The sequence below is a fragment of the Lepidochelys kempii genome, chromosome 14, assembly GCF_965140285.1.
Source record: "Lepidochelys kempii isolate rLepKem1 chromosome 14, rLepKem1.hap1, whole genome shotgun sequence".
Taxonomy (NCBI): domain Eukaryota; kingdom Metazoa; phylum Chordata; order Testudines; family Cheloniidae; genus Lepidochelys; species Lepidochelys kempii.
The window spans coordinates 49,149,142-49,163,881 of NC_136393.1; the positions used below are offsets into that span (position 1 = coordinate 49,149,142).

A 14,740-nucleotide genomic window follows, 5' to 3' on the forward strand; every position below is an offset into this window, starting at 1 on the left:
TTTTCCTTTTGACCAAGTTTATTATATTAATTGCAATCAATTTATTTACAGCCGTTAGAATAAATACCGCGGAGGAGTCTCCCCCCCACATCCATTGTCTGAAGTGGGGGAGGACGGGGGCTAACACAGAGGTTAAAGCTCACACTATGTGTTGTCAAAGGGATGCTGTGGGTAAAGGAAGGTGGTGGAAGGAGAATCCCCATCAGCTTTTAGCTCTAGAGGGCTAATGACACACGTGCAGGGCTGAATCCAGCCACTAGAGGGCACTTAGACAGAGACAATATATCACCCCCCCCAGGGAACCCTGAGAATGCACAAGAGTAAAAGTACGGGTTGACGGGTGTGTGTACGCGTGTGTGTGGGGCGGTGGGGTGGGGACCCCATAGATCTATAGCCAAAGGTCATGCTGGTGCAAAGCAGTGTGGGTATTCCCCATTAAAAACCTCTTTGGACAGTCGGTTATTAGACCTCTTGTTACCCATAATCCTTCACTGTTGTTCCCCCCACTCCCCAGTCTGGGAGACCAGCCTGTCAAAATGGGAAGTGATGTCACCTGGAGGCTCCCAGATGCCAGGAGTGTGACATCATGGGGTGTGTGTGTGTGTCCACGAGAAAGGCCGTGACCTCAGAGGGTGGGATGGGGTTGGAATTGACCAGGAAGCAACCACACAAGGGTTGGCGGAAGAAGGGACAGGAAGTGAAGAAGTCAGTGACATCATCAGAAACGGCGAGGAAGAGGGAGAGGAAGTGACACTAAAGGCTCTGAAGAGGAAGTGATGTCAGCAGCGTCTGAAGATGATGTCATACCATCAGGAGTGTGACATCATGGACCACTGACAGGAAGGAAGAAATGACAGAATAGGACCAGAGGAGGAAGTGAGCTAGTTGCTTCCAGGTCCAGCAGGAAATGACTTCATTGTGCATTGGGGGGGTGGAGCAGAAGGAAGTGACCTCAGTGGCCCTGGGAGAACGATAGGAAGTGATGTCATTGCACCGGGAGAAAATTACGTCTTTTCTCTCAGAAGGAAGTGACTTGGGTCCGGCTGGTGTGAGACAGGAAGTGACCGTCACGTAGGTCTGCGGGAGGAAGTGACCTCATCCGTCAGATGAAGGTGGACTCCTTGTGGCTGGGCAGCCGGTAGCCCCGGCTCTCCTGGAGTTGCCTGCACAGAGCCGCCTTCTCCTGCTCCAGCTGGGCGATGCGGTCGCTCTTCTCCGACACCTCCTGCCGCCGAGAGGACAGCGGTCACGCTCGGGCGGCCATATTGGCCTGGCCCCGCAGCCGCCCCCCAGGATGGGAAGCGCGGGCTCCTCGGGCGGCCAGTGGGTGGTGCTGCCTCCTTGCCTCACCTCCTGGCTGCCTGGCGATGAAGACGCGGGAGGTGGCCATCTTGAACCCACTTCCCAACCGTGGCAGCCAAGAGCTCTCCCCTCGTTGCCCTCCCCCCCCCAAGCTCATAGGTCGGCACCTCCGCCCCCCTTCTCGAAGCCGGGCCTCAAACCCAACCTTGCCCCAAGCAGAGCTCGGGGGGGTCGGCCACCTTGACTCTCTCCCCCTGCCCCACTCTAGGAGCAGGATGATCTGGGGGCCACCGGGGGATGCGACTTCTCAGCCAGCAGAGCCACCAGGGGGCAGCGCAGAGGCCCCTGGCGCGTCGGCCAGCTTGACCCATTGCCCCGCACGGAGGGGGGCAGGGCGGACTTTGCGGAGTTGGCCACCTTGAACCCTTCTCTGCTGCCATTTTCTGAGGCCCGAATTTCCCCTCCCAGGCCCATGGCCGCCTCCGTACCTTGATGAGGAGCCGGTTCTGCTCCTTCAGCACGCTCACGGCTTGCTGCTGCAATGCCTGCTGCTTCCCCGCCTGGACAAGGGGGGCCCCAAACCGGCTGGAGGGGAAGCAGGGGCGAGGGTCAGCCTGGAAGCCGGGATGGGGGGGAACAGATCAGTTGAGTCCCTTTTCATACCAGCTAAGAGAGTGAATAGCTCTGTGCCCCTCACTCCCAACCCGCAGCCCCCTGCTGCCCGGCCCTGGGCTCCCTGCCCTCCCCGCCCCCAGCTCTGCTGGTGCCCCTCACTCCCGCCACGGCTGCGCTGACCTTTCCAGGGCTGGCTAGTAGGTTTCGCAGCCCGAGATTCACCTCCTGGATCTTGGCCAGCAGGAGGCAGCTCTGATTGGGGCAGGAATCTGGGAAATAATCCTGGGAGGCAGTGAGGAGAAATAGTCAATAGGGGAAAATTCCTGCAACGAGCGTGCAGGTCACCTGCCGGACGTCTGGGTCCCCTGTATCCACCATGGGCAGCTTGGGCTGACCCACTGAATCCCATATCACAGTTTGCCCCTCTGTCATGGGAACAATGGAATGATCCGTTTCACTCCCCCCAACGCTAAACAGTGGAATGATCCATCCACACTAAATCATTATGAAATGATCCAATATTCTCCACCAGTAACAATGGATTGTTCCACCCCCTCATCCCCCTAATAATAAGAATGAAATGACCCATTGCCTCCTCCCAATAATACTGTGGACCCATCTGTCCCACAGCCATTACAATGGATCGGTCCATTTCCCCTCCATGAGACTGTGGCAATGGTCCAGTCCGTTCACCCCTAATGGTAACAATGGACCAATCCATTCCCCCTCCATATAACAATGGACTGATCCACCCCGCTGACCCCCACCTACTCTTTATAACAACAGAACAACCCACCCCTCTTAGGGCTGCCAACTTTCTGGTCGCACAAAACCAAACCCTCTAGCCCAGCCCCTGGCCCGCTCCCCCACTCACCTCGTTTCCCCTTCCCTCCGTGGCTCGCTCTCCCCCACCCTCACTCACTTTCACTGGCCTGGGCCAGGGGGTTGGGGTGTGGGAGGGGCTGAGGGCTTCACCTGGGGGTGTGGGCTCTGGGGTGGGGTTGGGGGGTGCAGGAGGGGGCTCCAGGTTGTGGGGTGGGGCCGAGGGATTTGGAGTGCGGGGGGGGGGCTGTGGGTTGAGGCAGGGGGTTGGGATGACAGAAGGGGTAAGGGCTGTGGGGTGGGGCCGTGAGTGAGGGGTTCAGGGTGTGGGAGGAGGCTCTGGGCTCGGGCTCCCAGTCAGTGCCACGATGGGCGGGGGGGCTCAGGCAGGCTCCCTGCCTGTCCTGGGGCACCACGCTGCACCCCGGGAGCAGCCAGCAGGTCCGGGTCTTGGAGCGGGGGGCCAGGAGGCTCCATGCGCCGCTCTCCCCCCACGGTTCCTGGCCAATGCGAGTACAGAGCCGGTGCTCAGGGTGGGGGCAGCGTGCAGACCCCCGGAGTCCATCCCACTCCCCCCTCCCCCCCAAGGAGCTGGACTTGCTGGCAGCTTCCAGGGTGCAGTGCGGTGCCCCAGAACAGGTAGGGAGCCTGCCTTGGCCCCACAGCAGCCACGACCAGACTTTTAATGGCCCAGTCTGTGGTGCTGACCGGAGTCGCCCGGGTCCCTTTTCGACCGGGCGTTCCAGTTGAAAACCGGACACCTGCCCCTTCTATACAGTAATAATGAAATAATCTCTTCTCTCCACTCCCCTACTAAACACAATGGACCGCTCCATCCCCCCCATTATTAATAATGGACCAAACCACTCCCATCACACTTTACACAGTGGACTGTGCTCTGCTTCCCCCACAGTAACAACAGACTGCTCCATTACCACCCTATTCATGACAATGGACCAATCTATTGCCCCCATCATCCTAATGGACTGATCCTTCCACCCCCCCCTTGTTCACAATGGACTGATCCATCCCCGTTCTAATCACAATGGTTTGATCCACCCCAAAAATCGATCCATCCCCATCCCCTAATTAATACTAACAGATCAATCCAGTCCCCCCCACGATAACAATGGATTAATCCATCCCCCCTTCCAATAAAAATGGTTTGATCCATGTTCCCCAGGCTAACAATAGATTTATCCACCCCCATGAAAAACAATTGACTGCTCCTATTGCCCACCCCTCAATTAAAACCACCGGACGCAACCACCCCCCATTGTGACAGTGGACTGGTCTGACCCCTCCCAACCCCCCCAAAGACAATGAACTGACCCATTCTCCCCCCCTCCCGTTAGGGGGCGTTGGTACGTACCGGCTCCGCCCCCACCTGCTCCTGCTTGCGCTGGGCCTCCAGCAGGTGGCGCCGGTACCAGCCCCGCAGGCGCTCGGCGAGATCCAGCCCCTGCAGCAGCGCGTCCCGCTCCCGCTCCTGGGCCTGCCGGCGCTGCAGCTGGGGGCAGATGGGGGTCAGCGGGGGGCGGGGCGCCCGGACGCCTGGGTTCTCTCCCCGGCTGGGGGAGGGGAGTGGGGTCTGGTGGGTACAGCAGGGGGGCTCTGGGAGCCCGGACTCCTGGGTTCTCTCCCCGGCTGGGGGAGGGGAGTGGGGTCTAGTGGGTACAGCAGGGGGGCTCTGGGAGCCAGGACTCCTGGGTTCTCTCCCCGGCTGGGGGAGGGGAGTGGGGTCTAGTGGGTACAGCAGGGGGGCTCTGGGAGCCAGGACGCCTGGGTTCTCTCCCCGGCTCTGGGAGGGGAGTGGGGTCTAGTGGGTACAGCAGGGGGGCTCCGGGAGCCAGGACTCCTGGGTTCTCTCCCCGGCTCTGGGAGGGGAGTGGGGTCTAGTGGTTATAGCAGGGGGGCTGGGAGCCCGGACTCCTGGGTTCTCTCCCTGGCTCTGGGAGGGGAGTGGGGGCTGGTGGCTAGAGCGGGGCGCCCCGGACGCCTGGGTTCCCGGGGGCGGGGTTGTCACTCACCCACAGGAAGAAGTGCTCCGCCTCCCAGCTGCCCAGCCCGGTGCCCAGGGGCAGGATGAGGATGGTGTAGCCCCGTTGCACGGCCGCAGGGGCCAGCAGCAGCGACAGCAGGGGGCTGCGCTGCATGGCGGGGTGCGGGGGCCGGTGGGGGGGCCCCGTGTCCTTCCCCGTCTGCGCTGGCCCCTTCACCCCACTCCTCTCTGCCCTGCTCCGCTCGGCAGCCCAGCCCGGCACTGACTGAGGGGCCCGGCCCCCCCGGGGGAGCCCAGTCTGGGGGGGGGCCTGTGCCCTGCTAAGCCGCCCAGCATCGCTTCCCGCCCAGAGACAATGGCCCTAAGCCCCGGCTTCCGCCCGGCTAGCCAGGGAGATGGGGACGGAAAGAAACCGTCCCCCTGCCAGCCCTAGAGCGGACAGGCCCCATTCCCCACCCCCATGAGCCAGCCAGTCCCCGCCCTGGGGCTGATGGGAGCCGGCGCCCCCCAGAGGGACAGGCCCTGGCCCCATTCCCCCCCATCCTCTAAGACTTCACTAATTATGTCTGTTCTTCCCCAGAAGAGAACACCAGCACGTCCCACAAATATCCCAGGGGGGCTGCGGGTTGGGAGTGAGGGGCACTGGCAGGGCATGGGGGAGTCCAGGGTGCTGTGGGTCGGGAGTGAGGGGCACCGGCAGGGATGTGGGGAGCCCAGGGGGCTGCGGGTCGGGAGTGAGGGGCTCCGGCAGGGATGTGGGGAGCCCAGGGGGCCGCGGGTCGGGAGTGAGGGGCTCCGGCAGGGATGTGGGGAGCCCAGGGGGCCGCGGGTCGGGAGTGAGGGGCTCCGGCAGGGATGTGGGGAGCGCAGGGGGCTGCGGGTCGGGAGTGAGGGGCTCCAGCAGGGCTGAGGGGAGCCCAGGGGGCCGCGGGTCAGGAGTGAGGGGCTCCAGCAGGGATGTGGGTAGCCCAGGGGGCTGCGGGTCGGGAGTGAGGGGCTCCGGCAGGGATGTGGGGAGCGCAGGGGGCTGCGGGTCGGGAGTGAGGGGCACAGGCAGGGATGTGGGGAGCCCAGGGGGCTGCGGGTCGGGAGTGAGGGGCTCCGGCAGGGATGTGGGGAGCCCAGGGGGCTGCGGGTCGGGAGTGAGGGGCTCCGGCAGAGCTAAGGGGGACAGGGCTAGCAGGGGCTGTGGGTCAGGAGTGAGGGGCTCCGGCAGGGATGTGGGGAGCCTAGGGGGCCGCGGGTCGGGAGTGAGGGGCTCCGGCAGGGATGTGGGGAGCGCAGGGGGCCGCTGGTCGGGAGTGAGGGGCACAGGCAGGGATGTGGGGAGCCCAGGGGGCCGCGGGTCGGGAGTGAGGGGCTCCGGCATGGATGTGGGGAGCCCAGGGGGCCACGGGTCGGGAGTGAGGGGCTCCGGCTGGGATGTGGGGAGCCCAGGGGGCCGCGGGTCGGGAGTGAGGGGCACAGGCAGGGATGTGGGGAGCCCGGGGGCCGCGGGTCGGGAGTGAGGGGCTCCAGCAGGGATGTGGGTAGCCCAGGGGGCTGCGGGTCGGGAGTGAGGGGCTCCGGCAGGGATGTGGGGAGCGCAGGGGGCTGCGGGTCGGGAGTGAGGGGCACAGGCAGGGATGTGGGGAGCCCAGGGGGCTGCAGGTCGGGAGTGAGGGGCTCTGGCAGGGATGTGGGGAGCCCAGGGGGCTGCGGGTCGGGAGTGAGGGGCTCTGGCAGAGCTAAGGGGGACAGGGCTAGCAGGGGCTGTGGGTCGGGAGTGAGGGGCTCCGGCAGGGATGTGGGGAGCCCAGGGGGCCGCGGCTCGGGAGTGAGGGGCACCGGCAGGGATGTGGGGAGCCCAGGGGGCCGCGGGTCGGGAGTGAGGGGCTCCGGCAGGGATGTGGGGAGCCCAGGGGGCCGCGGGTCGGGAGTGAGGGGCTCCGGCAGGGATGTGGGGAGCCCAGGGGGCCGCGGGTCGGGAGTGAGGGGCTCCGGCAGGGATGTGGGGAGCCCAGGGGGCCGCGGGTCGGGAGTGAGGGGCTCCGGCAGGGATGTGGGGAGCCCAGGGGGCCGCGGGTCGGGAGTGAGGGGCTCCGGCAGGGATGTGGGGAGCCCAGGGGGCCGCGGGTCGGGAGTGAGGGGCTCCGGCAGGGATGTGGGGAGCCCAGGGGGCCGCGGGTCGGGAGTGAGGGGCTCCGGCAGGGATGTGGGGAGCCCAGGGGCTGCGGGTCGGGAGTGAGGGGCTCCGGCAGGGATGTGGGGAGCCGGGCCGGGCAGGGGGGACTCACTGCCCCGTAGTCGATGCCGTGGGTGATCGTGTGGCGTCGCGGCTCCTTCGGGACTCGGAGGCTCCGGGGCTGCCCCGCCTGGCTCAGGGCGCTGTTGATGCTGCGAGATCGGGTCACGCCCCTCGGCTCCCCCTCGCCTGCGGGGAGAAGGGTGGGGGTGAGCCCCAGCCTGGGGCGCGGGGCCTGTGCCCTCTAGGGGGCGTCAGCTCCCATCTGGCCCCAGGGCGGGGACTGGCTGGCTCAGGGGGCAGGGAACGGGGCATGGGGCCTGTCCCCTCTGGGAGATTTTGTCCCCTTGCCCTGTCCTTGCTGCTGTAATTAAACCTCTAATTAATTACAGGGCCTCATTGATTCCCCAGCTGGGCCTGAACTGAGGGCACAAATCCTCGTATTGGAGACAGGGATACGCCCCTCGTCAATGGAATTAACGGGCGGGTGTCCCACGCTGGTGCCCCTCACTCCCAACCCGCAGCCCCTGCTGCCCCAGCCCTGGGCTCCCCCCATGTGTCTCAGCCCCTCGGCTTGGGAGAGCCCTGCGTGCTAGAGAAGTGGGGGTGGGGGGTGCAGGGATTCAAGGGGCGGGGGAGAGGCTGGGGGGGCACTGAGGGGAATGGGAGCCTCGAGGGCTGGCTGAGGGGCCGTGGGGCCCGTGGGGCAGGGTTCCCATGGAGACAGACCGAGGGACAAAGCCGGGGCTTCTGGCCCAGCCCGGCCAACTCAGCAGAAACAGGGTAGCCCGGGGCCCGGCGCCAGGAGTGACTGGCGCTGCCCCCCCCCCACCCCCCACGGACACAGCTGTCTGCCCGATGCCGGGCCGCACGTAGGCAGCTCTGCCGGTGCCCCTCACTCCCGACCCGCAGCCCCCTGCCAGCCCGGCCCTGCCCCCGCAGCCCTGCCGGTGCCCCTCACTCCCGACCCGCAGCCCCCTGCCAGCCCAGCCCTGCCCCCCAGCCCTGCTGGTGCCCCTCACTCCCGACCCGCAGCCCTCTGCCAGCCCGGCCCTGCCCCCGCAGCCCTGCCGGTGCCCCTCACTCCCGACCCGCAGCCCCCTGCCAGCCCAGCCCTGCCCCCCAGCCTGCCGGTGCCCCTCACTCCCGACCCGCAGCCCCCTGCCAGCCCGGCCCTGCCCCCGCAGCCCTGCCGGTGCCCCTCACTCCTGACCCGCAGCCCCCTGCCAGCCCAGCCCTGCCCCCCAGCCTGCCGGTGCCCCTCACTCCCAGCCCAGCCCTGCCCCCCAGCCCTGCTGGTGCCCCTCACTCCCGACCCACAGCCCCCTGCCAGCCTGGCCCTGCCCCCGCAGCCCTGCCGGTGCCCCTCGCTCCCGACCCACAGGCCCCTGCCAGCCCAGTCCTGCCCCCCAGCCCTGCCGGTGCCCCTCGCTCCCGACCCGCAGCCCCCTGCCAGCCCAGCCCTGCCGGTGCCCCTCCCTCCCGACCCGCAGCCCCCTGCCAGCCCAGCCCTGCCCCCGCAGCCCTGTCGGTGCCCCTCCCTCCCGACCCGCAGCCCCGGGCTGTTCGAGGTGCATTTAGCTCCATCGATCTCATGGATTCGGGTCTTTCCCTGTCACCTTTAGCCCAAACCTTTTCTCCTGGCGGGCCGGGCTCTGGTAAAGTGCCACGTGCCCCAGGTTGGAGCAGATACAGCCACCGAGGGAGCCCCATCCCCCAGCACTGAGATGCAGCCACCTCTGGGGCGGGGCGGCTGGTTATACAGGGACCCCTCACCCAGCACTGAGATGCAGCCACCTCTGGGGCGGGGCGGCTGCTTGTATTCTCCGGCGGGTGTTCCGTGGGCCGAAGGCTGGCGATCCGGGAAGGGAGGCGTCCGCGGCAGCTGGGGCTGGCGCTGGGCCGGCCGGTGGGTCGGATTAGACGCCTTAATCTGCGGCTTAAAGCGAGTGAAATCTCCCAGGTGCCAGGCTGGGGGGAGAGATGCTCGGAGCAGCGCCCGTGGGAGCTGGGGTAGGTGGCGAGGGTGTGTGTGGGGGGGACTAGGGCAGAATTGGGCCCCTCTCGTACCGGAAATCCACGGCTCGCCCCTCCCCCGCCGTGGGGCCGGCTCCCCAGGGCTCTGGCTGGCCGTGGGGCTGGCGCGGGCCCGGCTCTAAGAGGATTGGGGCTCTCCATGGCCGGGGAGACAGGATCAGCCCTGCTAAGCCCCCGGCCGTATGCTGCCAGGCTGAGGCCCCCCTCCCCTCCTGCCTGAGAGACCAAGGGGGGGTGTCTGGCCCTACAGCCTCCTGGCTGCCCATCCCCCCCATCCATTCCCATACAGATCCAGTATCTTCCCCCGCCCCCCATCACCCCCAGCCGCGAGAGATGCCACCGGGGCCTTGGGGTCACTCACTGAGCTGAGAAGGAGCCGGGGGGGGTCAAGAACCTGAGTTCTTGGCTGCCCCCAGTGGGGCAGCTTCCTGCTGAGCCTGAGCAGGGCCCCGGGTGTGTCTGAACCCCCCCCTCACCCCCGACAACTGTGCCTCTCGGGGTCTTCCTCCCCACAAACCCCTGCCCCTCCGAGAACCCAGGCGTCCTGGCTCCCAGCCCCCCTGCTCTAACCACTAGACCCCACTCCCCTCCCAAAGCTGGGGAGAGAACCCAGGTGTCCGGGCTCCCAGCTCCCCTCTGCTCTAACCACTAGCCCCCACTCCCTTTCTGGAGTCAGGGAGAGAACCCAGGAGTCCAGGCCCCCCGCTCTGCCCCCCTCACTCACGTGTCTGGCCCCCGCTCGTCCTCTCCTGCGCCGAGTTGTGTCCGGTCTCAGCCGCCTCCGCCCTGGGCCCCTGCTCCTCCTCCTGGTCCCGGAGCAGCGCGATTCTCAGCCCCGCCACTAGGCAGGGGAAGCTCAGGAACCCCCCGCTGGGCCCTGCCACCTGCTGCAGGGCAGGCAGCACCCCGGGGGGCAGGAGCTCATGCTGTGGCCCCCCCGGGGGGCTCAGGCCCGGGCCCCCCCGGCCCCAGCGGCTCTCGATCTCCGACAGGTGCACGGCCCCACTCCGCTGCTCGTCCAGGATCTCGAAGAGGGTCCGGAGGCTACGGAGGAAGGGCCGGGGCAGCCGTGGGGCCAGGCCCAGGGCAGGATCCTCGGGGGCAGCAGGGGGAGGGGAGGCAACCAGGGAGGTCATGGGTCAGGGCGGGCTGGGGGACTGGGAGCCAGGACGCCTGGGTTCTCTGGGAGGGGAGTGGGGTCTGGTGGGTTAGAGCAGGGGAGGCTGGGAGCCAGGACGCCTGGGTTCTCTCTGTGGCGGTGGCTTCGTCCGTCTGTCCGTCCCTCGCCAGCCCATCTCGGAGCCAGAGCGGCTGAGCCGAGGGGGGGTGGGATCCCAGCTGGGAGCCAGCCACGTGACTCACCAGCCTGTCCACTTAATCCTCCAGGCCAGCTGATTAGCGGCTCCGGCTAATGAACCTTCCCCACCCCGGGATCGGGGCCAGGGGGTCAACCCCTTGGAGGGGGACGGGGAGACCCAAAGAAACCAGCCCCTACCCCCATCAGCTGCCTTCCCTTTCGCTCCTTTGTCTGCTCCCTGGGTCTGGGTGCCCTTTGTTGTTGTAGGGTCTCCCAGATCAAAAGTGGGGTGGGATGGTTTGGTTCTGGTAGGGTCTCCCCAGGCGCTGGGGCGGGGCTGGTTTGTTGAGGTCCGGTTTCGCGGACGTGCTGGTTATTGTAGGACCTACTGTGAAGCCAGCTCAGCCCAAGCCAGGGAGTGGTGGCCCCTGTAACCCGCCATGCAGTGAGGGGCCCTCACCCCGTGGTGCCCCCTGGCCTTCCACCCCTCGCCCTCACACCCGCCCCCCATCACACCCCACCCTCTCTGCCCTCCTCCTCCCCCCGGGGGGCAGCGGGACCCTCTGTCCGACCGGAGAATCCGCCCCCGGCTCCTGCGGGGAGACCCCCAGAGAACGGGGCTGGGGAGGGGAGGGGGGGCTGGGGGAGGGGGAGGGAGGTTGAGTGGCACAAGCCTGGCACCTTGTGGCCAGTAGCAGCGCTGCAGCATATGGATGGCAAGGCTCCCCCCAGCTCTGCCGGGCCCCTCACTCCCGACCCACAGCCCCCTGCCAGCCCGGCCCTGCCCCCCAGCTCTGCCGGTGCCCTCACTCCCGACCCACAGCCCCCTGCCAGCCCAGACCTGCCCCCCAGCTCTGCCGGGCCCCTCACTCCCGACCCACAGCCCCCTGCCAGCCCGGCCCTGCCCCCCAGCTCTGCCGGTGCCCTCACTCCCGACCCACAGCCCCCTGCCAGCCCAGACCTGCCCCCCAGCTCTGCCGGTGGCCCTCACTCCCGACCCACAGCCCCCTGCCAGCCCAGCCCTGCCCCCCAGCTCTGCCGGTGCCCTCACTCCCGACCCACAGCCCCCTGCCAGCCCAGACCTGCCCCCTCCAGCTCTGCCGGTCCCCTCACTCCCGACCCACAGCCCCCTGCCAGCCCAGACCTGCCCCCCAGCTCTGCCGGTGCCCTCACTCCCGACCCACAGCCCCCTGCCAGCCCAGACCTGCCCCCCAGCTCTGCCGGTGCCCTCACTCCCGACCCACAGCCCCCTGCCAGCCCGGCCCTGCCCCCCAGCTCTGCCGGTGTCCCTCACTCCCGACCCACAGCCCCCTGCCAGCCCGGCCCTGCCCCCCAGCTCTGCCGGTGTCCCTCACTCCCGACCCAGAGCCCCCTGCCAGCCCGGCCCTGCCCCCCAGCTCTGCCGGTGTCCCTCACTCCCGACCCACAGCCCCCTGCTAGCCCAGACCTGCCCCCCACAGCCCTGCCAGTGCCCCACACTCCCGACCCGCAGCCCCTGCCAGCCCAGTGGGACTCTTTCCCCGTTCGCTGTCTGGCTGTTTCTCTCTCTGGTCCCCAGGGCTGGCGCCTCCGGATTGAGTTCCCGGCTCTGGCTGGTTGGCAGAGAGCAGCTGTCGGCTCCAGGCCCCGGGACCGTCTGTTCATCTCCCCCTGGGCGCCGGGGGGCGGAGGCGGGGGGGACATGGGCCCAGCCAAGATAGCAGCTGCCACTCGCGGCATCTGGGACTGGGAGTCCGAGGAGCCTAAGGACAAAGGAGGAAAGTGGCAGAGAAAACCAGTGACCCATGGCTGTGGGTCAGGAGTGAGGGGCACCGGCAGGGCTGGGGGGGGCAGAACCCGCAGGCCCTGGCAGGCGCCACCCCACGGGGCAGGTTGTGGGCGTCTCACAGCTCTCGAAAGTCTGAGGATTATTGTTCGCGGCTCGCCGGGTCCCTACGTTTGGCTGCCCCGTCACTGACCCTGAGATGCAGCCACCTCTGGGGTGGGGGCTGGTTATACGGGGACCCCTCTGCGGTGGGACACAGCAGCTGGTTACACAGGGACTCCTGGCCCGGCACAGAAACGCAGCCCCTCCAGGGTGTGTGGGGGGACTGATGACATGGGGACCCCTTGTCCAGTGCAGAGATGCGGCCCCTCTGGGGTGGGGCACGGCGGCTGGTTACACTGGGACCCCAGTGCTGGCCCGGAGCTGCAGGCTGAGCTCCCAGGGCTGGTCAGCGGGGGCTGTAGCTGGGTGCCAGCCCAGGGCAGGGGAAGGTGTTGCTGGTTAATGGGTAACCCAGGCCGAGCAGCCACCCAGGGGCTCTGTCGTGGGGGGGGTGGGGTGCATGGGGGGATGTGGCCTACGAGGGGTTAAATCAGCCCCCCTGTGGGCAGGAGCCCGCCTTGGACCCTTGGGGAGCAGCTCAGGGTCCCGTGGTGTCCCCCAGCCCCTCAGATCCAGGCTGCGGGCCCAGGCCTCCGGCAGGGGTTACAGGCGGCCCAGCCGCCGGGCAGCTGCCAAGGTCAATATTGAGAGAGCAGGCAGCTGGCATGGGCGGAGGGGGGGTGGGGCCAGAGCAGCTCTGGGGGGGACTGCAGGGGGACGGGGGAACGGAGGGGGGCAGGGGACGGATGGATGGATGCATGGGGGGGGCTGGGGATTAGCTAGATGGGGGGATGGACAGATGATGGATGGGTGTAGAGGGGATGGGTAGAGGGGAGGGGGATGGGTAGTGGGGGTGGGTGGAGGGGAGGGTGTACAGATACAGTTGGGGGAGGGGGGAGGGGCAGCAGGCCCCACCCCAGACAGCAGGGGGCCGGCTCTGGTCTCCATGGGACTGGGCCAGGCCTGAGATGCCCCAAGGACCGGGGGGGAGGGGGACATGGGACCCAGCCCTGCCGGTGCCCCTCACTCCCGACCCGCAGCCCCTGCCATCCCAGCCCTGCCCCCCAGCCCTGCCGGTGCCCCTCACTCCCAACCCCCAGCCCCTGCTACCCCAGCCCTGCCCCCCCCCAGCCCTGCTGGTGCCCCTCACTCCCAACCCCCAGCCCCTGCTACCCCAGCCCTGCCCCCCAGCCCTGCCGGTGCCCCTCACTCCCAACCCGCAGCCCCTGCCATCCCAGCCCTGCCCCCCAGCCCTGCCGGTGCCCCTCACTCCCAACCCACAGCCCCCTCCTGATGCCTCGCCCCCTGGAGTGATTGTCAGTTATCAGTGTGGGGGTGATTTTGAATCCCTGCCCTCCCCCTCCAGTTTTCCTCCCCCCCCCCGTGTCAGTGAGCCGCTGAAATGACTGACACCGGATTTCCGTGGCGTCTCGCCAGAGGCGCCCCATTCAGGGCTGAGGACAGAGCTTTATTGTGTCGCTTCACGTCTCCGCCCTGCCGGCCTGCCACGGCCACATGGGCCTTTCCTCCCTGTACTCAGCCCCCCGCCCCGCTCTAACCCACCCGATCCCACTCCCCTCCCAGAGCTGGGGAGAGAACCCAGGCGTCCTGGCTCCCAGCCCCCCCAGCTCTAACCACTCCCCCCCGCTCCGCTCCCAGAGCTGGGGAGAGAACCCAGGCGTCCTGGCTCCCAGCCCCCCCAGCTCTAACCACTCAACACCACGCCCCTCCCACAGCTGGGATAGAACCCAGGCGTCCTGGCTCCCAGTCCCCCCAGCTCTAACCACTCCCCCCCAGAGCTGGGGAGAGAACCCAGGCGTCCTGGCTCCCAGTCCCCCCAGCTCTAACCACTCCCCCCCACTCCCCTCCCAGAGCTGGGGAGAGAACCCAGGCGTCCTGGCTCGCAGCCCCCCAGCTCTAACCACTCAACCCCACTCCCCTCCCAGAGCTGGGGAGAGAACCCAGGCGTCCTGGCTCGCAGCCCCCCAGCTCTAACCACTCCCCCCCACTCCCCTCCCAGAGCTGGGGAGAGAACCCAGGCGTCCTGGCTCCCAGCCCCCCCCCCGCTCTAACCACTAGCCCCCGCTCCCTTCGCAGGGCCAGGCAGAGAACCCAGGAGTCCTGAGCCCTGGGGGCAGCCCTGTCTGTGGCTGCTCCCGAGGGGCAGTGAGCATTTCACTGGCACCATCCGTCTGTCCCGGGAAGGGAAGGAAACGTCGGAGCAGCCGGGAAAGGGGGAGCGGAGCAGGGAGAAAGGAGGGAGGGACCGCGGGTGTGAAGGGAAAGAGGCGTCGGGAGCGGAGAGAGGGGACGGGGCAGGGGGAGGGAAGGGGTGAGACCGGGGGGAGGATGGAGAAGAGGGGGAACGAGACAGGGGAAGGAGGGGGGGAAGCCAGGACAGAGGGAGAGAAGGAAGGGGAAAGGAAGAAGGGGAGGGAAGTGAGACGGACGGGGTGGGACAGGGAGGGGACGGGGGAATGAGAGGGGGCAGGAAGGAGGGGGTAGGTGGCGAGGGGGGCAGAGGGAGGGAAGTGGGCAGGTGGGGGGCAGAGGGAGGGGGGAGAGAGGGAAGGG

At 67.6% G+C, this 14,740-nt stretch overlaps 2 protein-coding genes across 8 annotated transcripts in view; one reads left to right on the top strand and one right to left on the bottom strand.

The window, feature by feature from the left end:
• Positions 1-11,076, bottom strand: SAPCD1 (suppressor APC domain containing 1). Of its 7 annotated transcripts, none has more exons than XM_073311847.2 (6): positions 9,727-11,076; positions 7,018-7,154; positions 4,127-4,249; positions 2,098-2,199; positions 1,791-1,887; positions 1-1,361 (listed from the first exon to the last, which is right to left on the bottom strand). In XM_073311847.2, exons 1-6 carry the CDS (start codon positions 10,136-10,138, stop codon positions 1,096-1,098), a joined length of 1,137 nt encoding a protein of 378 aa, XP_073167948.1. In that variant the 5' UTR covers positions 10,139-11,076; the 3' UTR covers positions 1-1,095. The 7 variants fall into 7 exon arrangements, with proteins under 7 accessions (XP_073167948.1, XP_073167947.1, XP_073167949.1 ...); XM_073311846.2 differs by having other exon boundaries at positions 4,112-4,249; positions 9,727-11,074; XM_073311848.2 differs by having other exon boundaries at positions 1-1,225; positions 4,112-4,249; positions 9,727-11,071.
• Positions 8,823-14,740, top strand: part of CLIC1 (chloride intracellular channel 1) — a 19,252-nt gene continuing 13,334 nt past the window's right edge. The window contains exon 1 of the mRNA XM_073311854.2: positions 8,823-8,978. Within this exon, the coding sequence (XP_073167955.2) occupies positions 8,949-8,978 (30 nt within the window). The 5' untranslated portion in view covers positions 8,823-8,948. The remainder of the gene's footprint in view (positions 8,979-14,740) is intronic.